This window comes from Thunnus thynnus, chromosome 3 (assembly GCF_963924715.1).
Source record: "Thunnus thynnus chromosome 3, fThuThy2.1, whole genome shotgun sequence".
Lineage (NCBI taxonomy): Eukaryota > Metazoa > Chordata > Actinopteri > Scombriformes > Scombridae > Thunnus > Thunnus thynnus.
Window position 1 is genome coordinate 34,343,012 of NC_089519.1, and position 15,852 is coordinate 34,358,863.

The following is a 15,852-nucleotide window of genomic DNA, read 5'->3' on the forward strand; positions in this document are numbered from 1 at the left end:
TTTCTTATCCTAAACTGTGCTCTTCTTACATACAAACGTGTCTTTTACCTTTCCTCTGACTTGTTACTCTCCATGTCTTTTCCTCTCCTCAATTATTTCCACCATTTCCTCAATCCCTCCATCAATTCCTTCCTTCTTCATATGCACCAGGATGAACTGAAGAAGTTATATGCCCAGTTAGAAGTCCACAAGACCAAGAAGATGACCGCAAACAACCCTCATCTGTCAAAGAAGCGAAGCTCTCGATGTACATTGGGGAGATCCATTATTAGACGAATTGCTGAGATCCCAGAAAGCATGAGCCGGCAGTGCAGCCGTGAGGAGAAAGAAGGATCCTTCCGCAGTAGAAGTGTGAATATGTCTGACTCTTTTAGGAGGTCCCCAGATACTGTCAGTATTAGTTACAAAAGTTCAATTACATCACGATCACCATCCATTCGCAAGTCCCAAAGTGATCATCACTATGTCAGAGAAAGAGACTCCTCCAGGCGTGACTCCATGTTAAAGCCTAACAGTGTAAAGAGATCCTCCCAACGATCTGAGACAGACTCCTTAGACATCCCACCAGGGGTCTGTAAGTCAGCCAGTGCCCAAAATCTGACAATTGATACCAATCTCCTGCATCCTGATCACACCAGGCTTCATAAGACCTGGAGTCTGACTTCTACTACCGGCCATTCTGTGGAGAACATACCAAAGGTTGTCAGATCCAGCACAGTGCTGACAAGGTCCAGGCAGAGCATCTCCATTAGTGACCAGACCAGGAGTGCTCTCCAGTCAGAGTCATTTGACAAGGCTGAGGTCTGTCCTTGGGATGTAGAGCCAGAACAATCAGGGGACAAGAGCCAGAAGCATGTCACCTATGCGAACTCCCAGGATGGTGAGGAACAAAAGCCATCATCGCCATTTAAGCTGGTCTGTCCCTGGGACCATTTACCGCCTGTAGAAAAGACTCCTTCAGTGGAAAAGGGAACACAAGGTGAAAATGAGTCCCCCAAACCACAGGCTCCTGTGTCAGCAAGTGCACCAGGCACTCCAAGACCAAAAGTCACAAAAGATCAGCGTGTCTTCTCCTTCCGCACATCCACCAGTAAGTGGCTCTCTGTGAAATCTATTATGGGATCCATGGATGCAGGCAGCAAATCCAGCAAGGAGGAAAATCTAAATAGAGAGGATTCTGTTTCACAAAAAAGTCAGGAAAGTGCTTCCACAACACCAAGGTCAGGGACATCTAGTAGACGTCCAAGCATGGAAAAGAGGTCACTGCAGAAAAGAAGTATGACGACAACAGAAGGGAAACCATGCCTTGTGAAGCAAAATGCAATAAGACTGTCCTCTGTGGATTCTTCCGAGAGGAGCCCAAGAAGGCTTGTGATTGTCAAATCTGCCGTCCATCCTTGGGACACAGATGATATGCAAAAAGATGGCACATATGAAAATGTGTTTTTATCAAGGCAGAACAGCAAACGTAGTAGTATAAGTTCCTGGGAAACTGCCAGCAGTTCGAGGACTCCTTCAACTCACAGAAGAGGTAGTAATCGAATTACACCAGTTCGTACTATTTCTCATGCAGATATATGTCCATGGGAAGGACCCGGTACTTTACAGCAAGGAGAGGGACCAAGGAAGCAACAGAGCATTAAAGCAGACGTCTGCCCTTGGGATTCACAGGTATCTGAACGAACTAATGTGTGTCCATGGGAATCTGAAGGGGAAGGGACTGTGAGAAGACAAGGAAGTGCTCGTGGTGAATTGTGTCCTTGGGAATCACAAGATGTTCCCGTTATTGCTCATGCTACCCTGTCAAGAGATTCAAAGACACAACAGTCTTTGAAACATTCAACAGACGTATGTCCCTGGGAGACTGCAGAAAAACCTCTACCTTCAATAAGACATGATAATGAATACTCTAATGTTTGTCCTTGGGATGTTCAGGACAAGGCTGAAATTGTATATGAAAACCTAAATCCTGCGGACACCAAGGGATCACTGATGGTGCCCTTACCACACAAAGTTATGAAACCTGCCGTCTATCCCAATGGATCAAAAGAAAGTTTAGGTAATGAGCAACATTACCATGTAAAATCAACTGCCATGCATTTGGATAGACAAGTCACCAAGACAGTAGAAAGTTGTCCATGGGAGTTCCCAGATCCACCTAAAATGGAAAATATTTGTCCGTGGGAAGAGGGGAACACAGAGCCAACAAATACAGGCTCACCTTCACAAATGACCATCAAGGCAGATATTTGTCCCTGGGAATCTGGACATCAAGACAAACCAGAAGACTCACAAACAGGTGTCTTAACTTTGGAGGGTGCATCAGTAGGGATAGAGGGTAGTGATGCAAGAGTAAACGTATGCCCCTGGGAAACTGAGCCGCCTGAAAAAATTGTTGCTACCAAAATGGTGTCACAAGGAACAGAAAGACTGGCAGATGTTTGTCCTTGGGAAACTGGGGGACCAGAATCAGGAAAGACAGAGGCCTCCAAAGCATCACAGAGTTATGCAAGGCAAGACACAGCTCGGACCAATGTTTGTCCATGGGAGACAGGAGAAGAAGCAGGCACAGTCAAAACTGAGGTATCGAAAGCATCAGAGAAGCTACGAAGTCAGGGAAATTCCCGGGAAGATGTTTGTCCATGGGACACAGACACCCCAAAAATTGTCCAACAGCAAGATAGTGCTCGGGCAGATGTTTGTCCATGGGACACAGATAAGCCAAAAGTTCTGCAAAAGCAAGACAGCGCTCGGGCAGATGTTTGTCCTTGGGAGACAGATGAGCCAAAAGTTCTGCAAAAGCAAGATAGCGCTCGGGCAGATGTTTGTCCTTGGGAGACAGATGAGCCAAAAGTTTTGCAAAAGCAAGATAGCGCTCGGGCAGATGTTTGTCCATGGGAGACAGATGAGCCAAAAGTGTTAAAAGAGCAAGACAGTGCTCGGGCAAATGTTTGTCCATGGGAGACTGAAGAGCCAGGAGTTATCAAAAAGCAAGATAGCACCTCAGCAGAGGTTTGTCCCTGGGAATCTACAGATCCACAAACATCAAGTGAAAACAAGGTTGATAGTCCTAAGAGTGACAAAGATGACGTCACAGAGAACCAGGAGCCTCTCGATGTAGAAGAGACTGCAGCATATATCAGCACAGAGGAGATAGATGAAGCTAAAGAAAACTTAGCCCTGGGCCGGCGTGATGCTATGTGTCCCTGGGAGATGGTAAGGAGCAGATCTGGTTCATTCACAGACAATGCCTCAGACGTTTTTACATGGGAGCCAGAGAATATTCCTGAAGAGGATGAAGAGGATGATGCAGAATGTGCTGCTGAGGCCCTCGTATTCCCACCTGACTTGTGACCTAAACCTAGCCAGCATTTACTTTCACTTTCGGTGGGGGAGGTGAACTTAATAAAACCATTTTGGTGGTATCCAAAGTGATGGTCAGGGGAACTTTTTTTTTTAACTTCCCCAGCTCCACAGGGAGGTCAGACTGCAGGCTCAGCTCAGCTGGCAAAGCTGAAAGCCCTCTCTGATGGACAATTTCTTTGGCTAATGAAAGATAGAAGCTAGAGCCATGTTATTAAGGGTTGGACATCTTATTTTGGCCACACCGCTGTCCAATAAGAAGCAATGTAGTACAGGCTTGATGAGCTGGACACTGTCAGTTATGCAAACCTGACTGAAAATATCTTTTCTTTTTACTGAAGCACATATGTCAGACTCATTATGTCCCTCACTGACCCAGCAACGAACTACGAACATTTCTTGGCTGATGGAAGGGCATCTAAGACATTTAGATGAAGTCCTTTTTCTTCCTGCTTCTACCCCCCATTTTAAATTAAGATGTTTTTGTGTCTTTGTATGTTTTAAGGTGACAATTTGCCATATACGTATGTTGGACCTATGGCTGGGGTGAATATGTCACAAAACCTAAATTAAGCAGGTCCACAGTGCTAATCGCAATGCAGCACAGGACCCAACAGATGGAACTCTTAACCAGCATACACCAGATAAATTCAGTCTTATTTTGTTCTTTTTTTGTGGAAATTATATTTTCAAAGTAGAAGAAAGAGTAAGTGTAAAGCAGCAGGAACACAATGGATGTCAAATTAAATTTAATGATTGATAAAACTATGCATACATGTTTGCGTAAGTGACTGATTTCATGACTAAATGCCAATGATTGATATGACTCTCTCACTTTTGTTTCCGTCTTATTAATGGAAAACATTCCACCACTTCAAATAACAACTAAAATAAAAAGGCAAAAATGTGCATAAATAAACATAAACTCAATCTTACAGCCTAAAATTTCTATCCCTTACAGTAGAGTGATAATTGCATAATCCTTTTATATCTGAACATTTAGAAAGTGATGACATTGCTTATTATGTGGATGCAATGCACTAGACACCAATATCACTAAAATGGGACAATGTGATTACAAACTACGTGAAAAATACACAGTTTAAATGTTTAGTAATTGCAAAGAACATTAAATTGATGGATACTGTATACTTTGAGGACCTGGCCAGCTTCCAACTCTGAAATTTACTGTCTAATGTCACAAATAAAATGTGAATTATAGAGGTGAGGTCTAATTTCAATAAATTGCATAAGGTTACGTCAGTAGAGCAACTTCCCCTTAATTGGTAAACTTAAAAATTGCTTGTCTGGGTTTGGGTTGAAAATAATTTTTGGGGGATAATACTATCGTCGTCATTGAAAGACACAGTAGTCATGTCTCTGGCATTACAATAATATTTACGTATATGATTTAAGTACTAGATTTTAAGAGATCCTTCTGGATGACCCAATTCATGTGCAGTGGGACAATAACACTGAAGAAACAACTTGACAGATTTTTCAGTTTAACTTCATAATTAGGTGAAATATCTTATGACTATTAGTCTGCTAAGGGAATGTATTATCCTAACTTCCAGGTCTATATTTATATTCTTTTTATTATTATTATATTCTGGAGCTCTACTGGAATATATTTGCATGATTTACAGTTAAAAAAATCCTTATTTATCTTATATTGACCCTTTATGCAGCCCCTCAGTTCAGCATCTGTCTGAAACAGGCAGTTTTACTTCCTGTCTCTTTAAGTCCCCCCTTCCAATGAGCCCACTCTGTTCTGATTGGCCAGTTTCAGGAAGCAGAGACTACGTAAACAAATAGTAGTAGGATTTAACTTCTTTTTCTCAAGCTTTACCCCAAATGTCAGTTTCTCAAATACATCCATACATGTTTGAGCTGAAATCCGATCTGAAATTAGGCTGTTTGTGGTCATGCGTGAACAATTTGACATCATCACAAGGAGAAAGGAGAGGTAACTTTGCAAACCAAGCATTCAGAACAGGCTAAGGCCCTGACTTTTGACTTGAAAGTAACATTTTTCATATGTTCACCTCAATTTTTGTTACTTTAACCATGTTTAACGTAGAAATCCAACATCATACCAGTATAAAAATGACTGATTCTGTGAAAAATCACAAAAAATATGTGATGTCCCCTTTAACAGGCCTATATTTCACACTCTGAGAGGGAAAAGTAATATTTTAAAAAGGCTCAGAATTGTTAGTCAAAGTTTTAGATGCAAATGATTGTGACTTTTTAAAAGCAGCATTATATTGGAAAAGGTCTTTAGGTGGATAATAATTACAATGTTAACAGTAGTCTGTATTGATGTAATAACCATCTCCATGCCAGCAATTGTGTCAGTTTCCTCAAATGGTGGCAATCATCAGCACTTCAGCTGCTTCAGTGTCATTCAGTCCCAAACAGCTACAGTGACTCGAGGTTTCTTTTATCTCATTGTTAACCACCGCGCCAAGTTTTTTTGTCAATGGAGTGACCTAGTTTTGTGAGCATCGTTGCATGTTTGTGTTTTTGAATGAGCGTGCTGTAATTTGTTGTCACGTAAAAAGAAAAAAAAAATAATGTTGTAACACATCCCTTGATTTGCAGAGAGAGAAACAGCCTATGTTCTGTTCTCAGTTTTGTATGTATCTTCTATGACAGATTATTCTGATAAAAGAAAAAAAAATCCACTGAAATCTACTGGTGTAAAGAAGAGCAGATGGGACACTTTATTTTTGTATTTCCCCCCCAAGGTCAACATGCAGTATATTCATCACAGAAATAAACCATGCAATTTCTGGACGTCTGTTTATTATTATTTTCTTTACATGTACACATTAAATTAGTCTCATAAAAAAAAAAAAAAACAAAGTCTTGAAAGGAGTTGGTTGAATCCAGACTGTTATGTGGTGATTTGCTGCAGAGTAAGAAGCAGTTTTATTGGCTACAAGACAAAGCAGTTTGTTCATCCTAAAACTCACCTGCTGCTTCAACGTTTTAACAGCCAACAGCACTTTTCAAAACAGAAAAAAAGCCTCCAAAGGAAGCCTGGTTTCCTGCCAAAACGGACTAACTAACCAGCCACAGCCAAATTTTAAACAGCATTTGGCCCGTGACTGCTGTTAATGTCCAACTGTGGTTTTGAAGAAAGGAGCAGTGCCATCTGGTGGTCTATTTATGCCACTGTACTGCCTCTGGTTTGGGAACTTCATAGTTGAGGGCGTCAAACTCTTCTCCCGGCTTCAAGGTTGGACCAGGAATCATAACAGTCTGAAAGAATAAGAGGAGCAACTTCAGAAAAATAAATTAAAATTAATATATGCCCCAAATTGTCTCATATATTACAGATAAATAAAGAATCTCTCATTAGTGCCATCCACTCCACATGTAATGTAACAGCATATTTTGTTACCAGTGGACCTTGACTGCAGACCCTAATGAGAAAACCAGTTTGCAACATTCAACACTGTGGGAAGCCAACGGAAAATAACAAAGGACGGGTTCACAATGTTTCAAGTTTGTCTTAAAACAACAATCAGGAACCCAAATGAACACTGAAACAGGTTTTTCTTGCTGTAATTATTCTTCCTGTTCATACTGACTATTAGAAGATCCCCTTCAAATGTGCTTACACTGTAAATGATGGGGGATAAAATCCACAGTCCTCATTTGGAGCAAAAATGCATTTAAAAGTTGAAGCTTATATGAGGCTTCAGCAGTCTGAGTTGGTCACATCAAGTGGATATCTGACACATTTACAGTCTTTTTAGCTTCAGTGTTTCCCTGTTGAGCTGCGGTGGAAGTATAGTAACAAAAAGAGGAACTTTGGCACTAAAAAGACTGTAACATTGAAAGATATCTACTTGATTTGACTCATTTGGATGCTGAAGCTTCATATTAGCTTCAGATAAACCTTTAAATATATTTTTTTGCACAAAAGGAGGACTGTGGATTTCCATTGTAAGTGCATTATGAAGGGATCTTCTAATGGTCAGTATGAACAGGAGGAATGATTACAGCAAGAAAATTCAATGTTTCAATGTTCATTTGGGCTCCTGACTGTTGTTTTAAAGACGGACTTGAAAAATTGTGAACCCGTCCTTTACTTGCCAAAGAAAAACCAAACACCTTCCTTTATTCTTTTTCTTTTATATCACTGTAGATGTTTCCCAGACTTTTTTTTAGAATAAGGAAGTATTCGCTATTTACTTTGGATGCTTTAAATTTTACGATTACCAGTTACTGCCCATAAAGAAAAGAGCAGCTGATTGAGTTATGATGTAAAAAACTGTTTTTTTAATTTTGTTCACAGCTGGTGAAAATGCTCTGCTTTCATTTGTCGGTTGGCTCGACAGGTTTTGATTGACACGCCAAGGAGCCTGAAATAACCACAGAATCAGAAGAGGTTTGGTGAAGCTAATTTTAGGATATCTGTAGCATATGTATGTAAAAACTGCCATTGTTGATTTGAAAAGTACAGAAAATGTAAAATAATTTACGTACAATTAAACATCATCCATGTTTTTCACTGTTTCTGACAAACACCATTTATGATTTGTCTTGAGACTTAAAGCGTTCTGTTATGGTTAATTAGATAATTAAATCTCTCTGATTTTCTTGTTGTAAATAAATGATGGGAAGAAACTTTCTTCTGTCTTGTTTAAGAACTGGCCATCATAAAGCAACTATGAGAATAAAGACGTCTCCAGTAGAGCTGCAACTAACTTACTTACATTATCGATTAATCTTGATAACTGTTTTGTCTATAAAATGTCAGAAAATAGTGAAAAATGTTAGCTATAAAGGTCTTAGAGTCCTTGGTGATGTTTTCAACTGTCTTTTTTTGTCTGATCAACCATCCAAAATCCAAAAATATTCAGTTTACTATCTATCTTACTATGTATGACACAGAAAAGCTTAAAATCCCCACATTTGTTTGCAATTTTTGCTTAAAAATGCATTGAAATGATGATCACAATGGTTGGAGATTAATTAATTGATTAATTGATTACAGCTCTGGCCTCCAGCAGACTGTGTCCCCACTTTTATGTTTATTTGACAAACACTTTTGCAGTAGCGCTGATGGTAAAACTCTGCGTTTCTGTCAGAGAAGCATCTGTCAGGCTCCATCTGTCAGGAACATCTGAGACACTGCAGAGGCTGAGTCACAGATTTAAGGTGATTACGCTCTCTACGTTTTGCAGCGATGCGTGTAATGCAAGTCATCTTCTATTCTGGTCTTGCGAACAGAATGACATTACAGTGTGAGGACGAGCGCAGACACTTAACACGACCTCGGGAATTTAACGGGACTGTGTTTATCCACCGACACGCAGGTAAACTTTAGGGAACAGATCACCAGATGATCCATGTGGTTAAGGTCTGAACCACAACAACACTAACCAGCACATCTCCTGTGTGTTACTTGAAGCGGATATAATCAATATTTTTCATAATAACAAGCTGACAGTGTGTAATGCGTTGGTCGTGGCTCGTAGTGATGAACCTACAGAGAATTATCAGTGACTCTGCAGCTCCTCTCGGCTTTACGGAGCTTTATAGTGAGTTTCAGCTCATTGTTTATCTGTCTGGTTGCAACTTCACTGTTTTGGTTCACTCTCAGCGCTCTCATAGCGTCGTTTTCGGCTACATTAGGCAGCTGGTTTGTTGCAAGAAGCTCTAAAAAGCAACTGTACACAAACGGCAAACAGACACAGTTAGCTGCAGACTAGCTGGTGAACATGGTGGAGCATTTAGCAGCTAAAGAGACAGATATTTCCCTCAGGAAGTTGGTGGAGAGTAAAAACAGCTAAAAGAGAGTGAATATTGGACTTACATTCACCAGGTGGACAGAAACACGACTCTAAATGAACGATAATGTTGTAAATAAGCAACTGTTTGCTAGCAAGCGAAACATAACGGTAGCATGATGCTGTTAAACTGTATTATGTTATAGTGAAAAGTGTTTCTAATACCTTCATTGATACAAACGGGTTCGGACAAAATATCAGAAGCATTTTTAACAAAAATTAAAACCTTCATGAAAGTAGGATTTATTGCAGGACTGTTGAACATCCTCAGTGCAAGACGATGAGGAGCTCAGACGGTTTATTAAAATGATGGGTGAAGTATTTGGGAGATATTTATGAGTCTATTTTATGAGAAGAAATAAAAGCCGTATGGAGATAACGTATAAAAGCATATGTAACAGTAAGGAATGGAAAAATAATTTACGGAAAAAATAATAAAATGATAATGAAAAGCCTGAAACACTAAACATATTTCACCGACCCTGTTCCTGTGGTCATTAAAGTGAAGTATTAACTGTCCGGTTAATAAAGGCTTTTTAATTTCCTTCTGACAGAGAGAGTGCCTTGGACCTCTGCCTTTTTCTTACTAAAAGATAAATGTTGTCAGTCGGTGCAGAGCGGAGGGTCACCTTAATAATCGGGTCCTTGGCGGGAGCCCAGGACGGCACTATTTTTCCGTGTAACCTCCAGCGGCCGTACGGGTTGACGAGGTGTCGCTCTATGACCAGATACTCCAAGACGTCCTTCGGCTGCTCCTCGCTGCCCAGCATCAGCCTACCGAAGCGGTCGTAGATGGCCAGAGTCTGCAGGGCAGGACGACATTTAAAAAATGTAAAAAAAAAAAAAGATCCATGTGGTTAAGGTCTCTGCTCTGCAGGGAAGCGAGGGAAGCGTTGCAGGTTATAATAATATTGCAATTAATCAGTCTTTATCCGAGCAGATTGAGATTAACAGTCAGTTCAGTAGGTTGATGCTGCAATCATGTCCTGTCAGAGTTATAGTAATTACAAGTCTCTCTCTGCTCTCCTTAAATCTCAGTTTAACACGTTTACCTACTAGTTATGACATCACAACTAGTTTGGAGCCAATCGTGGTTCAGTATTCAACTTATAGAAGTGTGATGTGGAAACTTGAACACTGAGAAGGAGGAGACATCAGCAGGAAAAACTTATTTAGGGATTCTGAATTTTTTAATGACGGAGAAGGAGATGATGTCATTTTAAGGATTTTAACAAGATAACTGAACTTTTTTTTAAAGTTATTATTCAAAGTAGAACATTTTATAAACATCTTAAAACATGTCCGGAGGGGATCTTTAAGTGTCACAGTGAATATGATGATTATGCAGTCCTGCTAATGGAGCATCATATTTATATCCTCATATTCCTTTTAAAGAAGAAATTTAAAGCCAACTTTTATGCTAATGAATACTTCGGAGTGATATGGAGATATAAGTAATATGATGTATAAAACCTCTTCTGTTCTACATCGTTTTCCTTTACTGCCACGATTTACCTCCGAAGTATTTTGAAACAAGTGAAAAAAACAGTTTTTTACTTTTAACAAGTGCCATTATTTACCATGAATCTTTTTGGCTCCTGATCCCTGCATGTTTTTTGGTATGTTTTTGTGATGTTATTTGTCTTTTTTAGAAACCTTTTTATTTTTTTCTGCTGCCATCTTGACCAGGACTCCCTGATAGCAGAGATATTGTATCTCAATAGGATCTTTCTGGTTAAATAAAGGATGAATAAAATGATTTGTTATCATAAAGAGCAGTAGTTCATTATTTAAGCAATGTTATTTTATTAAGTCATTACCATTTCACCTGAAAAACTGTACAAATATCAACTTTCTCAGTGCTGTTGTTCTTGTATTTGACTGATGAACAGAAGTTTACAGTGAGATTATTTTCAGTTTTCATGTTCGAATGTGATTTTAACTGAACTTGTGCTCAAAACTGGACTTTATTCTTGGCAGCACATTGTTAAGAACTACTGGAAACAGTATCTGTATTAATCATATCCGACAAAATAATATTAACACACATTTATAGAAAAAAATTATAGTCCGTTAACACGTGAGTCGTACCTGTCTGGAGTGCATGCGGACCGTCACCTGGCCGTACAGGTTGCCTTTACTGATCATGTCAGGGCAGCGGGCTTGGACCACCTTGGGCGCCTCCAGGGATTCAACGAACCTCCAGCGGATCGTCTTGTAGCGGTTCCCTCTCGTCATCTCCTGAACACGAGACAGAGGGAATGATGGGAGTTGTAGTGAGACACCCAGAAGAGTAAATAGAGGAGACACTGATGAAACTGAATGAAGGCTCTTCAGGACTTACAGGGTAACACCTCTCCGTCACCAAGGAGTGCAGTTTCTCCTTGTTGAACCTGAAAAACAAAACAGCAGGTCGGTCTTTAACTCTCACTTCTGTTACGAATGTCTCACTGTAATAAACAGAGTGAGAGCGGCTGTCAGCTGGCCGGTTGAAGTGTGAAACCATTCGTTTTCTTACTGCGTCAGGGCGCGGTGAGCCTCGATGAAGATCTCTTGAGCTCGCTCTGCAAAATCCTTCGTCGTGAACTGAGAGTCGTGCTCTTTGATCTTACGGATCCTGTGAAGACAACGACACAAGACTTTTACATATTTGGTGAAAAGTTGATATTTTTGAGGTGAAACAGATATATTTCCTCTAAAACACTCTTTTCTGCAGAATCCAAGAGTTTGACAAGAAAAAAACATCAGGAACAACAAGATAAGGACGGAGAGAGACGTTCTTACGCTAGCTGTGTCGTGGCGCTCTGTCGTATCTGTTCAGTCCGTTGTTTCAGTCCTTCTTTAGACAGAGTGGAAAGACGAGCGTCGCCCTCGGGAGGGATGTAGGCGTCGAAGATTCCCGCTGGTGAAGACAGCAGACAGGACTGATCAATAAGTGTATACTCATGGAGAGAAACTGTGATAAATTAAAAATAAAAATAAAAGCAAGATTTACAAATGTGTATGATGATTTGTGGGTTATTTATGATGTTCATGAATGCTTTGTCCAATCCACAAACACCAAACAATTTGAATGAATGTAGAACACCTTGAAGTAATATATCAGTATTTTACATATTGAATTTGATAAAGTTAAAGCTACATGACACCAGAATATTCCAGATGAAACTACATAGTTAATGATTGTCTAATCACAGGATAACAAGCTTTTTAATCTTTTTGGAAAAACTCCTTTCCCCATTTTGAAATTTGGCATGAATGCATTAAAAAGCCAGACGTCCGAGTTTTCCATCAGTACTTAAACGCTACATATGTTATATATTGTGTATAGGAAATGCAACCCGATACACACACATCGGGCGATCCGTGCACACACATGTAACAAGCTGTAAATAAATGCAAAACAATCTGACAAATCTATGAACTTGAAGTTGAATATTTATACACGATATGTAGATTTTAACTAATTCAAGGAAATGTGATGACATCATCCCATCGTGGCCTCTCTTCACTGGCTGCAACGTTTTTAAATTTGACTAATTACATTCAAGGCTAAATGGGTTCTTGCTACAAAATACATTTCTGAACTCCTCACCACTTATAAACTGAATCACAGTCTGAGGTCCTTCAGTGAAGGATCTCTTGGCTGTTCTTAGATCAAGGTCGGCAGCTAGAGGTGACGGAGGCTTCGCTGTCGAGGCCGCCTGACTCTGAACGCCTCACCAGAGGAACTCACCACCTCAGTTCCAACCTTCAAGTCTCTTCTCTAAACACACTCGTACAATCTACAGCCTGCTGTTTAATTGTGTTGAGCTGAATTTAATATTTACTGCGCCTGCATTTTGAGTGGTTTTGTTTGTTTGTTGTGCTTTGTTTTTATTTGATCCTACACTTTATTCAAGCTTTCGGTGTTCCTTTACTCCGTGAAGAACTTTGTAACTATTGTTTTGAAAAGTGCAATACAAATAAAGTTATTATTATTATCATATAAAAAATGCTGATATTTATTCAAGTTGTGGTGTATTTATCTGTTTGTGGATTGGACAATGCATTCCTGAACACCATAAATTACCCACAAATCATTTTACACATTTGTAAATCTTGTTTTTATTTATAAACACACACATATATCACCATTATTGAGACCGTTTTGACCAACAAGAGAAGTTTTAATGCACAAATGCTGGCTGACTGATGACGAGCGGCTCCACACTTCGCAGCGAATGTCGACTTTATTCGTCGACATTCACGGTAAAATTCAAAAAGCTCCTTCATCAGGTCAACGTTTCTACTCCTCTATCCATCTTACAGTCTGGTTCAGCCTCACAGAACCATTAGCGAGGAGCCTGGGAAGAGTAGTTGTTTCCTGAGTTAACACGATAATTATTGGGTTTTCAAATGATCAATATTACCAGTGCAGGAAATGTTGATGGGCCTCTCAATGTACTGCTGTCTGAAAACGATGCCTGCCGTCTGGGCCTTGGCCTCCAAGTTCTCCGACCTCGTCCCCTTCAGCCCAACCGCTGGAGGGATGAAATATCGCTTCTTGGTCCGGACCGGCAGGAAAAGTGGGACGGGATGCCGCACGTCCAGAGACGTCTCAGCATTCTGACAGGAGGAGGGAGAATAAATGTTTAACCATCATTTTCAAAATTATTATTTATCTCCGTGCAACATATAGTCACTAATTTTAGAGGCGTGTAACCAACACTGCTAAGTATCTGAGGGTTTTAAAAAAAAAAAATTCAATAAAGATATACTGGCCAATTGTTTACTTACATAATTTTGGCATTTTTTAACATAAATAAATAACATTTTTGATAAGCATGTCTTATGGTTTAGAGCTGGAACCATTAGTCGATGCCAGAAAATTAATCAGCAACTACTTTGATGAGCGAATAATTGTTTTTGTGTTTTTTTAAAGCAAAAAACACAAAATATTTGCTGGTTTCATCTTCTTCAATGTGAGAATTTGATGCTTTTCTTTGGCATATATGATAGTAAACTGAATGTCTTTGAGTTTTGGACTGTTGGTTGGAAAAAACAAGACATTTCGAGACGTTATTTCTTTGTGACACCAAAGAACATAAATATAGATCGATAGTTTTATTTACTCAGGGGAAACCAAATATTCACATCAGAAGCATTAAAGTGCTGCATAAACTTCTGTCAGTCACTGGAATTTGATTTCTCCACGTTGGTCCTGATGATGCAGGACGACAATCACAGAGTTACCTTTCAGTCTGTATAAACTTCATGTTTACTCCTCTTGGTTTGTTTGTAAAAAGTCAGTGTAAACAGGAAATGGATCAGAACTACAGGTGTGAAAGCAAACTAAGAGACACTGAGCTGCATTTAAAGTGATTTCCAGTCAACTTTAAACAACCTGCTTTTGTTTATAGTTTATATGTGGCAGATATCCACTTGATATGACTGACTCAGACTGCTGAAGCCTCATATAAGCTTCACATCAACTTTTAAATGACTGTGTGGACACACTGTGGATTTTGGCCTCCATCACTTACATTGAAAGCACATTTGAAGGATCTTTTAATAGCTGGTATGAACAGGAGGAATGATTACAGCGAGGAAAACCTCTTTCACTGTTCATAAGGACACCTGACTGCTGTTTTAAGACACATGAAAAAGTGTGAACTCGTCCTTTAAGAGTAAATGAATGGAAATTTTGAAATATAAATATCTTTCTTACATACTACCTCTTAATTATGCGATAATAAGCCAACATTTTGACTGACTTACCATCTCATAGTTTAGTGTCTCCTAATTTTGACTTAATATTCAATTCGACTTTGTGACTTTTCATGAGTATTTTCATTATAACGCCAGTTCTTCCATTTCATTGATCCAGTTCAACATTTCATCCTACTTTTTTTTCCATTTTTCCTGTCAGAAACATGCTCCCACGTATCTGTGTGGATGTTATTGTGCTTTATGTGTCTTAAAGGACAGTTTCTCTCCTCCTGACAGTTAGCTAACATGAGCTAACGTTAAGCGACTTCCGGTCAGGACTCTGTGCAGCTTTCATAACATGCAAAAACAAATGAGCTGCTTCTCCTACAAATTACACGTTACACATATTAACGTGTCATTAAATGTCTCAGTACCTTCAAACTGCTGCCTGTCGCTCGGTGAAGGGCTACCAGCGTCCTCCTCATGTGCATCGCCATCTTGCCACTTCTTCTTCTTCTTCTTCGTATTTATTGGCGGATCGCAAACCAACTTTAAAAGTGCATACCGCCACCTACTGTATCAGAGGGTGTAGATTCATGTATTCATTCATCTGAATACTGATTGGTCTATAGAAAATTAAAATAAAAAATAATTTAAAAAATTAAAAAATTAGACCCAATTTCTATTTCTACTATTGAGACTTATCCTGAAGCATTGAAAAAGGCCTAAAGCTCCCACTTTCATTGGATGGATTGATTTGTTAACTACATCAATGTCCTGTGAAATGATATATGAGAGATATATAAATAATTAAATATTGGAGAAACTCCTTGTTTTTCTTATGGTTTCTTATTTTATCTCTGATTCCAGCTTCTCAAATGTGAATATTTTCTGGTGTCTTTATTCCTCTGTGACAGTAAACTGAATATCTTTGGGTTGAGGACTGTTGGTCGAGACAAAACAAGACATTTTAGTAGAGCTGCAACAA

General features: G+C 39.4%; 2 protein-coding genes across 2 annotated transcripts in view; one reads left to right on the forward strand and one right to left on the reverse strand.

The window, feature by feature from the left end:
- gpr179 (G protein-coupled receptor 179) overlaps positions 1-6,279 on the forward strand; it is a 28,878-nt gene extending 22,599 nt beyond the window's left edge. Inside the window, exon 11 of the mRNA XM_067585511.1 lies at positions 151-6,279. Within this exon, the coding sequence (XP_067441612.1) occupies positions 151-3,354 (3,204 nt within the window). The 3' untranslated portion in view covers positions 3,355-6,279. The remainder of the gene's footprint in view (positions 1-150) is intronic.
- Positions 6,155-15,407, reverse strand: mrpl45 (mitochondrial ribosomal protein L45). The gene is made up of 8 exons (XM_067585512.1): positions 15,299-15,407; positions 13,586-13,781; positions 11,958-12,075; positions 11,692-11,790; positions 11,518-11,566; positions 11,265-11,414; positions 9,803-9,976; positions 6,155-6,633 (listed from the first exon to the last, which is right to left on the reverse strand). Exons 1-8 carry the CDS (start codon positions 15,359-15,361, stop codon positions 6,535-6,537), a joined length of 948 nt encoding a protein of 315 aa, XP_067441613.1. The 5' UTR covers positions 15,362-15,407; the 3' UTR covers positions 6,155-6,534.
- Positions 15,408-15,852: the final 445 nt, after the last annotated feature.